The sequence below is a fragment of the Bufo gargarizans genome, chromosome 4 (assembly GCF_014858855.1).
Source record: "Bufo gargarizans isolate SCDJY-AF-19 chromosome 4, ASM1485885v1, whole genome shotgun sequence".
Classification (NCBI taxonomy): Eukaryota; Metazoa; Chordata; class Amphibia; order Anura; family Bufonidae; genus Bufo; species Bufo gargarizans.
The window spans coordinates 457,337,131-457,349,241 of NC_058083.1; the positions used below are offsets into that span (position 1 = coordinate 457,337,131).

Sequence of the window (12,111 nt, forward strand, 5' to 3'; positions counted from 1 at the left end):
GGCCGTGTGTCAGCCGCATCTCCTGAACGGACCGCGGCTTTCCTGACCCCAACTGACTGCATTAGAGTGATTTATGATGTCTGAACGTGGGTTTCTGTACATCATCATGTCAGTACAGTACAATAGACCACAATAGACCCGCCATCTGATAGGAACACACTGTATTATAAATGACTATAATGCAGTCAGTTTGGATTTAGAGAGCCGCAGTCAGTCTGGGAGATAGGGCCGACACACGTCCGTGTTTCCTGGACCGAGCGCAGTCGTGTGAATCAGCCCTTAACCTAAAAGCTAATTGCGCATGATCATAATATAAATGCTTACTGTATGTGCACCTGTAGTATGGCTTTAGGTACCTGTCCTGATGGGGAGGGGGAGGGGGTCTTATAACCTTAACTGACTGCATCATAACACACATGCTTTATGAGACGTTATATAAACTAAATGCATTAAAGGGGTTCTACAGTTTGTTTTAACTGATGATCTATCCTCTAGCATCTGACCGGCTGATCAGCTGTTTGAGAAGGCAGCAGCGCTCCAGCAGTGCCGCGGCCTTCTCAGTTTTTACCGCTGGCCCAGTGACGTCACGACTGGTATCAACTGGCCTGGGCGCGGCTAAGCTCTGTTCACTTGAATGGAGCTTAGCCCCGCCCAGGCCAGTGATACTAGTCGCGACGTCAGTGGGCCAGCGGTAAACACTGAGAAGGCTGTGGCACTGCTGGAGCGCCGCTGCCTTCTCAAACAGCTGATCGGCGGGGGTCCCGGGTGTTGGACCCCTGCCGGTCAGATGCTGATGATCTATCCAGAGGATAGATCATCAGTTAAAACAAACTGCAGAACCCCTTTAGGGTCCATTCACACGTCCGTTTTGGTGTTCCGCATCCGTTCCGATTAAAAACGGAACGTTATGCGGATCCATTCATTTTCAATGGAATCCGCAAATAATCGGACAGCACTCATGGTGCTCTCCGATTCCGTGATTCCGTTCCGTTTATTCGGATCCAGGAAAAAAATATACCCTGTCCTACTATTTGTCCGATTTTGTGTTCCGTCATGCCATTCTAGTCAATGGATCCGTCAAAAATGCGGAAGACATGCTAAAAGCATCCTCATGTCATCCAGATTTTCAGATCCGCAAAAAACAGGAACGTTTATCTGGAAAGGTAAAAATACTGACGTGTGAATGGACCCTTAAACAAACACCTTCAATTGCTTTTCAATGGCTTTTGTTTCAATGTAACGCGGTGAGTTAAGAGTTTGTGTGTTAACCCTGCTACATCTGTAGATTCCTAGATCCACTTGCAGCCATAATATGGGCACACAAATATAAAATTAGCCATGTATGTATTTCGGTCCTCAAAATACAGATATCTTCCATGTGCGTTCTTGGTTTTTCTCACTCCCGTCAATAGAAATGGCTATTAATGTCCGCAATACTGACAAGAACAGGACATGTTCTGTAACTTATGGAACGGCCACACGGTGATGTGAATGTGGCCCCATAGAAATGAATGGGTCAGTTGGCTACCTGAAAAAAATGTGGATAGCACAAAGATGAAAAATATGGTGGTGTGTAGGAGGCCCAAGTGTGAGTCCACACACGGCAAGAGCGTAGCCCTAACCTGCATGGCTTTCAAAATGAATGTTAATGCCAGCAGTTTTGCAGATACAGCATTTTTACCCCCAAATTATGTGGCCATTAAGTACCAGTTTGAAATCTGCTCTGTTTTGCAGTTGTTTATAACCACATGGCAGTGCAATTTTCACCCGCTATTTGTGGACATAGCCTACAGATATGACCACCAGTGATGGCCAGTTCGCATTGTTCTCCCGCGAACACATGCAGGCTGCCATCTTTTCTCACAAGTCCGACGAGGCACAGGTAAGCCCTTACCTGTGCCTGCGCCGCGAGCCGGTCTGAAACAAATGCGGTCAGCGGGAGCAGGCAGTTCCGAGAACAGCCCGATGAAGGCCCCAGCGGCTGTTCTCGGAACTGCCTGCTCCCGGTGACTGCATTTGTTTCAGACCGGCTTGCGGCACAGGCAAGGGTTTACCTGTGCCTCGCCGGACTTGTGTGAAAAGATGGCAGCCCGCATGTGTTCGCGGGCGAACTGGCCATCACTGATGACCACAATAGCGCAGTCATGTTGCAGGTATAAAATCGGCTAAGCGGCGGTCTAATACCACATAGCTGTACGATCTACAGTGGGCTCTTGTTAAAACGAATTAGAATCACATCATTTAGTCTGTCTGTATTGCAGGTGGCGATTGCCCATTAAAGGGGTTGTCTGAAACTTTTATACTGGTGACCTATCCCCTGGATAGGTCATCAGTATCTGATCGGTGTGAGTCCGAAATCAAGGGACCCTCACTGATCAGCTGTTTGAGAAGGCACCGGCACTCACAGTAGTGTCATGGCCTTCTCTCAGCTCACCAAGCACAGTGCCATCCATTGTATAGTGGTTGTGCGTGGTATACTTCAATGGGCCTGAGCTGCGCCTAGGCTATGTGACCGATGAACATAGGGTGGCCAGAGGTCCGGTTTTAGGCCGGACAGTTCGGCTTTCAGACTCCCTGTCCTCCATCCGGAGCAGGGCCTGGACAGACGCAGGGATGTCCTTTTGAACAGCTCACACTCAGACAGCAGCACTGTGCTGTCTGAGTGTGAGCTGCAGGGAGAAGGTCACCCTCCCTCCCACTGCTGCAGCTCACCTGAAGTTGGTTCAGTGTTTTATTTTTTAAATCTCCATCGGCTGTGTGCGGTGGGACGTGGCCTAATGAGATCGGGGGGGTTAGCAGAGTCGGGGTGGGTTGTCAGGCTTTTGAGGATGGTCGGGAAGGTACTGCAGGCATCATTGCCTTCTCCTGAATGGCAGACCCTCACCAATCCGATACTGATGATCTATCCAGAGAGTAGGTCATCATTATAAAGGCCTCAAAAAACCCATTTAACAATACAGTCCGACTAAACTGTTCGATCCCGATGTGGCTAATATGGCCGCTCTGTACTCGACCGCCATGTGGCTGCTTCGCAACCGCAACACGACTGCGCTGTGTGGTCGTACCCTAAGAAAGGAATGAGTCTTTGGTGATAATTTGATAGAGTCTGTGCGACAAACCACCCTTATGGCCTTCAGCAGGGTCAAATTGAACAAAAGCGGTGTGCAAAGTGTGCCCCAGGCAGCGGCTCAGCACATAAGTGACTTCAAACATTCCTACCAGAACTTCATAAGAAAAAGGAAGCAGATTTTTCTCTCTGAAGGTACAGAAGCGGCTAACTGTGACTAAACAGGCCTGTCCCTGCTCAGTGTCATATTTCCTCCTCTTATTGTACGGCCATTTCAATGTCCATGTACTGGATATCCCCCCTGCTGGCTGTGGACGTAAAGGCTAATTCATCATTTCTTGATGTCTGCTACACATGCTGATGTTCTGCAAGACCGTATCCAAAATGCCAGTGGCATGTATGATGTCAGACTGGGTCTGAACAGATGGAAACCTGATCCACACGTCATTGTAACCGTGAAATATACCACAATCATCTGTAAGCTGAGAAGCGAGGTGGATATGGAGTAATTCATCACAGGGTGATGTCACTTAGTGCAAGCTACGCAGCCAATCAGGGGACTGATCTCCAGAGCTGTCACTGGGGTGATCGGTAGGACACGTCATTGATAGCTCCAGGTAGAAATGACCTGATGGGCCCTGTTGTCTGCATGTGATGGAAGAACGGCCTGTGGGCCCCGTCTGCTGACAGGCTTTGGGATACTATAGAGAAAAACGGATCCACTCCAGATACTATAAAAAACTACAAGTCCCAGCATGCCGTGACAGCCATTGCAAAAAAAAAAAATTGAGAAGCTGAAAGAGGTAACCCCATCCAGGATATGGGTACATTTACACAACTTTTTGGGACCCCCATACGACAATTTGCAGTGGCCACTGTCCTCACAGAAGTCAACTAGTGTTGAGCGAACTTGTGTTTTAAGTTCGGCGTCTAAAGTTCGGGTTATCGAAGAATCGCGTTATGGATTCCACTACCACGGACCAAGTTATGGTTCGTGGTAGCGGAATCCACAACGCGATTCTGCTACCACGGACCATTACGTGGTCCGTGGTAGCGGAATCCATAACGCGATTCTTCAATAACCCGAACTTTAGACGCCGAACTAAAAACACAAGTTCGCTCAACACTAAAGTCAACTGATTTTGGGACAATGCTGCTTTCTTGCCTCTTTCCACTGACGGACGCACACCAGGACATCCCTTTAAGTGACAGAAACTAGGAGGTGTTGGGCGCTGAAATTATATTCCAACTCAGTTTTTTCGTTTCTGCAAATACTTTCACAGGTTTCCTTTTGCATTAAGCCATAAATCAGTAAGAACAGACAGCAGCGGTTATGAAATAAGACCCCCACATCCTCCTGACGAGGCTGGACGCACAGGACATCCTTATCTTTCACTGCAGCCTATCTGCCTCTCCGCATGCTGTCCGATTGTACGTTAGATAAAGCTTTTCCTAACTTATCCTTTCTTCCCCAAAATAGAAATTTTGCAGAAAAAACATGGCCCGATGCAGCCGAAAGCCTCCACAGCAACTCCTCATCCCCGATTTCATTCCTTCACATGTAAGCTAAACTAAAAAGGGGGAGGGGGGATTGTTTAATTCAATCCTCGGCTATTGTATATGGGTGTCAAAGTCAATCAGGCAGCGGCTGTCAGCAGCAGCAGGAGATGACAGCCTTCTCATCCTAACATTTAGTGGTACCGGGCCCCTGGTGTGTTTCAGTGCCGTCACTGTGGCTCCCAATAAAGTAACCTGCAAATCTACCATCTAGATTCCAGACAGTGAAGCCCCGAAGGCATCAGATTTCTAAAATTTCCACTTGAACTGGTTTGCATTAGTCCATTTGAACTTCCCCCATCAGGAAGAAAAATAACTGAAAACGCAGCTGCTGGAAATACGGCTAAACAATCACATTCATATGCTAAGAGGCTCTGCAGTAGCTGCGACCACAAATCCCATGCTCAAACCCCCCAATTTTTTTACTTACATTTGAAACATGACCTCATTGAGGAAAACGCCGTCCACTAAAGCCACATATTCATCCAGCAGAGTCCCATTTCCTTTGACCAAAGCTCCAAAAGTCTTGATCTGAAGGGGGTGGAAGAAAAAACAGGTTAAGGAGGCATAGCAGCACATGGATCAGCGTGGAGGAGAAGACACAGAGGACTGCTTACCCAGCTCACTAGAGCACTGCTCATGAAATTTTCCAGGAGTGGAGTGAATAGATCATTCTCCATTTTTTAAACCAAATACTTCGATAGTCCTCCAGGTATCGAGTCCAGAAAGCAATCCAGATGATGTTCCTAATACAACAGTGTAATCCAGTGTCTGGGGTGTAGTAATGCCATTTGAGGAGGAGGGGGGGGGGATAAAAAATAAATAATGATACAAATCCAAAATAGGAAGCACTTGTGGAAATCTTCTGGATCCAAATCGGAGATCCCCTAATAAATAAGAGACATTGTAGTGTAATAAAAGCCCTGCTTCCCCTCCCTCCCTTCTCTGCAGAGGTGCAGAACTAGGGTCTGCATGCAGCACAAGGGGGAGGCATCATCTGGAGACTGGGAAAGGGGGAGGAATTGGAGGGGTGGAGAAATAGGAAAAAGGGCTCCAGTCTTCAGCAGCTCTGGAAGGAAAAAAAAAAAAAAAAGGTAAAATCCAAGCAAAGGCTGAAGAGCGCCGTCTGCATCCACCCAAACCCTGGCAGCTTGAGACTCCTCCTTGTTCACACTCAGGATTGGGGCAGCAGAATTGGTGACATTGTTCCCAATCATTTTATATTTATATAAAACAAAGGATTTTTTATTTTTTTTCCAGACGGCATTTTATTACAAGAGCTGCGCCGTCCCCCCCTGCACCCCTCCCCTCTTCCTGTCTGCTGTTATATTTTACTAATTCACAAGGGTCAGGCAAAACGCAGATTACCACCACCTCTTCTGCCACCTAGGCACCCAAGTGTTATGCACTGCAGAGGGCAGACCCTTCCTCCAACATGTACCACTACCCCCATCAGGCTGCATGAGGAGGAGAGCCCAGGAAAATCATGTCTCAATCTAGGCGGAGGCTTGAGTCACAGCCGCAGGGGGGGAAAAATAATTAAAAATGTGACTTTTAGGTTTCTGATTGACCTAACCACATATGGCGATCCTGTGCTTGTGCGTGACGCATGGCATTCCCAATATGAGATGCGGATATGACATCATCCCAGTAATCGCCTGCTATACAGAATTATTATTATTTATTTTTTAATTTTTCATATAAATTTCCCACAATCCTTTTCAAGTGAGAAAAAGAAAGTGCAATGTAATTTCCAACCAGACAGCCCCACAGTCTCACAGGGCCATGTGCGAGAAAGGGAGGAGGGGAGCGATGTGCGGGCGCAGAAAACCTCTTACAGTGCTAGTAGCCCTGAGCAGGAAAAGCCTTTTTATATACCCCTCCCCCCCATGGATGATCCAGATCTGCACCTCAGCCATATATTAACTCCTGACTGACCTTGTGTTGGCCCTGCAGTCGTACAGCACTCAATATATAAAGATGGGAAGCATGACGCCACCTAGATCCTGCATCATGTTAGCCAAACATGTCCTTATGCCTGGGAAAATGTCGTCATTGCTATATATACAGTATAAATAAATATATATATACACACACACACACATATATTTACTGCAAAAAAATCCATAAAAACCGCCTGCCTTTTTTTCCATACAGCATACATTTTTTTATGGCTTTTTTTTCGTGCCGTTTTCGTGTTAAAGGGGTTCTCCAGGATTTTGATATTGATGGTCTATCCTCAAAATCGGTCGCCAGTATGAGATCGACCGGGGGTACATCCAACTCCTGAGGGTACATTTATTGAGACCGGCATTTTAGACACTGGTCTTAATAAAGCCCTGCACTGGGCGCCGGCCCCTCCATGACTTCGACGGATCCATCGCCGCTTCTAAGGGCTCATTCACACGAACGTATGTGTTCCGTTCCATGCATTGGGGCCGCAATTTGCGGTCCCCATTGCACAGAGAACGTTCACGAAGCCTCCAGGACGGATCCAGACCCATTCAACTTGAATGGGTCCGCATCCCTCCGTTCTGCAAAAAGATAGGACATGTTCTATCTTTTTGCGGAACGGAAGTACGGAACAGAACCCCACAGAAGCACTCTGTAGTGCTTCCGTGGGGTTCCGTTCCGCACCGTTCCGTATCTCCGGATTTGCGGACCCATTCAAGTCAATGGGTCCGCATCCGTGATGCGGAATGCACACAGAACGGTGCCCGTGTATTGCGGATCCGCATATGCGGTACACAATATGGCAACGGGACACCTACGGTCGTGTGAATGAGCCCCAAAGGTAAGACAGCTTCCTTGCTGTCTTAGGGTACTTTCCCACTAGCATTTTTGTTTTCCGGTATTGAGTTCCGTCACATTATCCTAATGCATTCTGAATGTAGAGCATCCCGTTCAGGACGCCTGAGGATGCATCAGTTCAGTCCCTCTTACTTTTTTTGGACGAAGAAAATACCGCAGCATGTTATAGTTTTCTCTCCGGCCAAAAATACTGAACACTTGCCGGAATGCCGGATCCGGCTATGATTTTCATTTAAATGTATTAGTGCCGGATCCGGCATTCAGTGTTTCAGCAAAACAGATCCAGTATTGCAATGCATTTGTCAGACGGATCCATCTGACAAATGCCATCAGTTGTTGTGTCCAGATTGCCAGAATCCTCTGCCACAATCCTCTGCCTTAGGCCTCTTTCACACTACAGTTTTTTGCGTTCCGTATACGGTCCGTTTTTTTGCGTTCCGTATACGGTCCGTATACGGAACCATTCATTTCAATGGTTCCGCAAAAAAACGGAATGTGTTCCGTATGCATTCCGTTTCCGTATTTCCGTTTTTCCGTTCCGTTGAAAAGATAGAACATGTCCTATATTTGGCTGCAAATCACAGTCCGTGGCTCCATTCAAGTCAATGGGTCCGCAAAAAAAACGGAACACATACGGAAATGCATCCGTATGTCTTCCGTTTCCGTTCCGTTTTTTGCGGAACCATCTATTGAAAATGTTATGCCCAGCCCAATTTTTTATATGAAATTACTGTATACTGTATTTGCCATACGGAAAAACGGAACGGAACAACGGAACGGAAACGGAACCACAACGGAAGCAAAAAACGGAACAACGGATCCGTGAAAAACGGAACGCAAAACACTGAATTCAACATACTGTAGTGTGAAAGAGGCCTTACATTCAGACCGTTTTCTACGTCTACGTCCGCCCAATCCATGCCCACTATTTTAGTCCTAGCGTGAGCGGGAAAGTCTCAGATTGAGGCACAAAGGACCTTCTGCGCCAGAAATACGCCTAATTTAGGCATATTTCTGTTTAATAAATGACCCCACTGGTGTTTAATAAATTTGGCAAACGCAGACTTAGTCATAACTCTCATGATAAATCCCCCTCAATTGCTGAAATTTGTGCCACAATAACAATGTCGCACTGTGTTTGATAAAGTTGGTGCATCTTTACCACATACCTCCAGAGTAATCCAAGTGCAGTGTCAGATTTACACAGGTCTACTGATTCAGGGTACTTTCACACTAGCGTTTTTGTTTTCTGTCACAGGGGCTCAATACCAGAAAAAAATGATCAGTTTTATCCTAATGCATTCTGAATGGAGAGCATTCTGTTCAGGATGCATCAGTTCAGTCCCTCTTACGTTTTTTGGATGGAGAAAATACCTCAGCATGCTGCAGTTTTCTCTCCGGCCAAAATTACTTGAACACTTGCCGGAATGCAGTATCCGGCATTAATTTACATTGAAATGTATTAGTGTCGGATCTGGCATGCGCAGACCTTAAAAAATGCAAAGGAAAATGAATACCGGATCTGTTTTTCCGGATGACACCGGAGAGACGGATCCGGTATTGCAATGCATTTGTCAGACGGATCCGCATCCATCTGACAAATGCCATCAGTTCGCGTCCGGATTGTCGGATCCAGCAGGCAGTTCCGGTAACGGAACTGCCTGCCGGAATCCTTTGCCGCAAGTCTGAAAGTACCCTCATCCGCTGTTTCCCCCATCCTGATCAGTGGCCACGTTCCTGAGAAATCCTTGATTTTGTGATATGCCAATTAGCTGCTTAGTGCAACCATGGTGTCACCATTGCTCCGAAAGCTCTGCTCCCTATCGCTGCCAGCCCCCCAGCTTTGAGCGACAGAGCTAGGCAGGGGAGATGTGCGCCAGTGCTACGGGAATAGGTGCATGTTTAGTACAGACCTGATGCTTGCCAGGACTGCGTAGTAAAGAGGACTTCTACGTTTTCTTGCTAGAAGTTAGGTGCTTATGTCTAACTTTACACCCCCTATTGATTGGTTTAGTTTTTCCAAAATGTTGCAGCACCCTGTCACATTTTAAGCCTATATTTCTGGCACACAGTGAGTGTATATGGGAAAAAATGACTGCTAATGAATGTGATGTTCTCTGCTGAGGTAACTTATCCTCATGCACACGATTGTATGTATTTTGCGGTCCGCAAAAAACGGATTCACCAAAAATACGGATGACGTCCATGTGCATTCCGTATTTTGCGGAACGGAACAGCTGGCCCCTAATAGAACAGTCCTATCCTTGTCTGTAATCTGGACAATATTAGGACATGTTCTATTTTTTTGCGGAACAGATATACGAAAACGGAATGAATACAGAGTAACTTCCGTTTTTTTGCGGACCCATTGAAATGAACGGTTCTGTATACGGTCCTCAAAAAAAACGGAACGCCACAGAAAGAAAATACGTTGGTGTGCATGAGGCCTAAGTCATCAGTATCTAATTGGAGGGGGTCGACACCCGGGACCCCGCCCATCAGCTGTTAGTGAAGGCACAGGTGCTCGCAGTAGCACCCGACCTTCTCCCTGCTCACCAAGGACAGCACCGTACATTATATAGCGGCTGTGCTTGGTATCAAGGCTGCGCCTAAGCCATGTGATCAATGAATGTGACGTCACATGGCCTAGGGAAAGCTATAAGAAGGCCATGGTGCTACTGCGGGCACCGGTGCCTTCTCAAGCAGCTGACTGGCAGGGGTTCTGTGTTTCAGACCTCCACCGATCAGATACTGATGACCAATCCTGAGGAAAGGTCGTCAGTAAAAAGATAAAAAGAAAAACCCTTTAGCAAAGAATCTTTTATCTTGATTTGGATGTATACATGTATATAAATAATAAGGTTATCTATGAAACATCAATGAGAATCCAAGGCTGGCCCTCAGATTTTTGCCGTGGATCTGTAGTTGCAGGCGCCAAGGATCAGCATGCGAATTTTGCCCCATTCAGCAGAGCTTGTCCGAGTGTGACCACGCTCCATGGTTTCCTCACAGGACCAAAGTACAGGAATAAAGAAATAAAGGAATTCTTGGAAAGAAGTCATCACAATAGAAATAGTCGATTCAGGTATGATGGATCCTAGAGTCAGGGGTGCACCTAGCCTTTCTGCTGCCTGAGGAAAAAACTGAAACGGCGACACCCCCCCTCCCCCCATGCAAGTTTCCTAACCTAACCCGTTTGCTACAATGAAAGCGCTCATTCCCCATGGCCCTTCTGATGCCCTCCTCTTGCCCCTACCTGGTACTGTCTGAGGCCTCATTGGTGGTGCACCCCTGTCTAGAGTGACCGTTCCACTACCACTTTCCAAGGCTTTCAACAACCCCATGTAAAATTTTGGAAACTTTTTTTTTTTTTCATTTGAACAAAGAACACACAAGAAACGTACTATGATCATTATAGCCAACCCCACATATATTACAACACGATAATGGGGATTTCTCTGTGTAACCTCTTATAGAATGGAGCATGTATAGAAGATGACGTCAATTAGAGAATGACAGAAAACATATTGGGGGTCATTTCTGAATATTTTTATTGTGTAGCTTTTGGCATAAATAGACCCTTTTTTGAATGCCCATGTGACAGTATTTTGCCACACGGGCATTTTTATGCTGTCCTTGCCACTTGGGAAGGACATCGCCTGAGCCTTGTTGTAAATTAGAGGCTTTCTCCGCAGTTCAGGGGGGAAACAAAGACCAGCGTAAAAATCCGGTCTTTGTAAATGACCCCTATTGGCTTCAATTTACTGATATGTTTGCACCTAAAAGCTGTCCAAAAAGTGGTGCAAATTAGTGCAATTTTGGCATAACCAGAGTTTCCACTCGAAGAGGAGGCTGGGCTTAGAGGAAAGGGGTCGGACCTTTGTGGTTAAAGGGGCATGACCTAAGATGCACTGTTTTGCACCAAAATTGCGCCACAATTCTGATGTAACATTCTGTCTCAAAGTAAGCCAATCAATAGTTGGCATCGAACTAAACAAATCTGTCTATCCCTGCACCAGATTTATCATCCAACCTAAGCTCCTGGTGCTGGTCTAGACGCCATCTATAGATTTAGTCATTCCTCCCCATTGTCAGAGTACAGGATAGATGAAGGTGATGTAATGTATATGCATTTTATATAGCTCCGTCAGGTGCAGTCTACAAGTAAAGACAGAACTCAGGAAATGACTTGTAGCCTTTGGCTTGCCTTCAGCTCCTATGATGTCTGGAGCATTTGGCTAAGCACAGACCTCAAAGCAGACGAAAAATACATTACTTTACTTCAGTCCAACTGAACTGGACTATTTTTATGTTTGATCAAATGATCTAAAAAATAATTTCTGTTCTATCATACATTACTATGTATTGTATCAGAGCATTACAAATTATTCTCCTGCTTGCTCTATATTCTCTATATTCCTAGTCTACCACATAATTGATGTGCTACTCCTGACGTAGAAACCTATTGGTGTCACCTTGATCTCTGGATATGGCTTCATTGTTCCACTTGCTCTATATTCAAGCTTGAGCTTTTCTCTGTTGCATGTGCTGTGACCCAGCGGATCACCGCTAAAAATCTAGCGTAATTTGTTGCTAAAAGACTTAATGCCTTGTGTTATGTCTTGTATCTGATCCCAAGAGCTGTATGAGGGTAGCACACCTTAGTTTTTGAGGCC

At 46.1% G+C, this 12,111-nt stretch overlaps 1 protein-coding gene across 3 annotated transcripts in view; it reads right to left on the reverse strand.

Moving 5' to 3' along the window:
* CCDC88A (coiled-coil domain containing 88A) overlaps nt 1-5,641 on the reverse strand; it is a 200,775-nt gene extending 195,134 nt beyond the window's left edge. For all 3 annotated transcript variants that reach the window (XM_044289367.1, XM_044289368.1, XM_044289365.1), the window contains exons 1-2: nt 5,242-5,641; nt 5,055-5,155 (exon numbers count right to left, since the gene is read on the reverse strand). In XM_044289367.1, the coding sequence (XP_044145302.1) occupies nt 5,055-5,155; nt 5,242-5,304 (164 nt within the window). In that variant the 5' untranslated portion in view covers nt 5,305-5,641. The remainder of the gene's footprint in view (nt 1-5,054; nt 5,156-5,241) is intronic.
* Between the last annotated feature and the right edge of the window lie 6,470 nt (nt 5,642-12,111).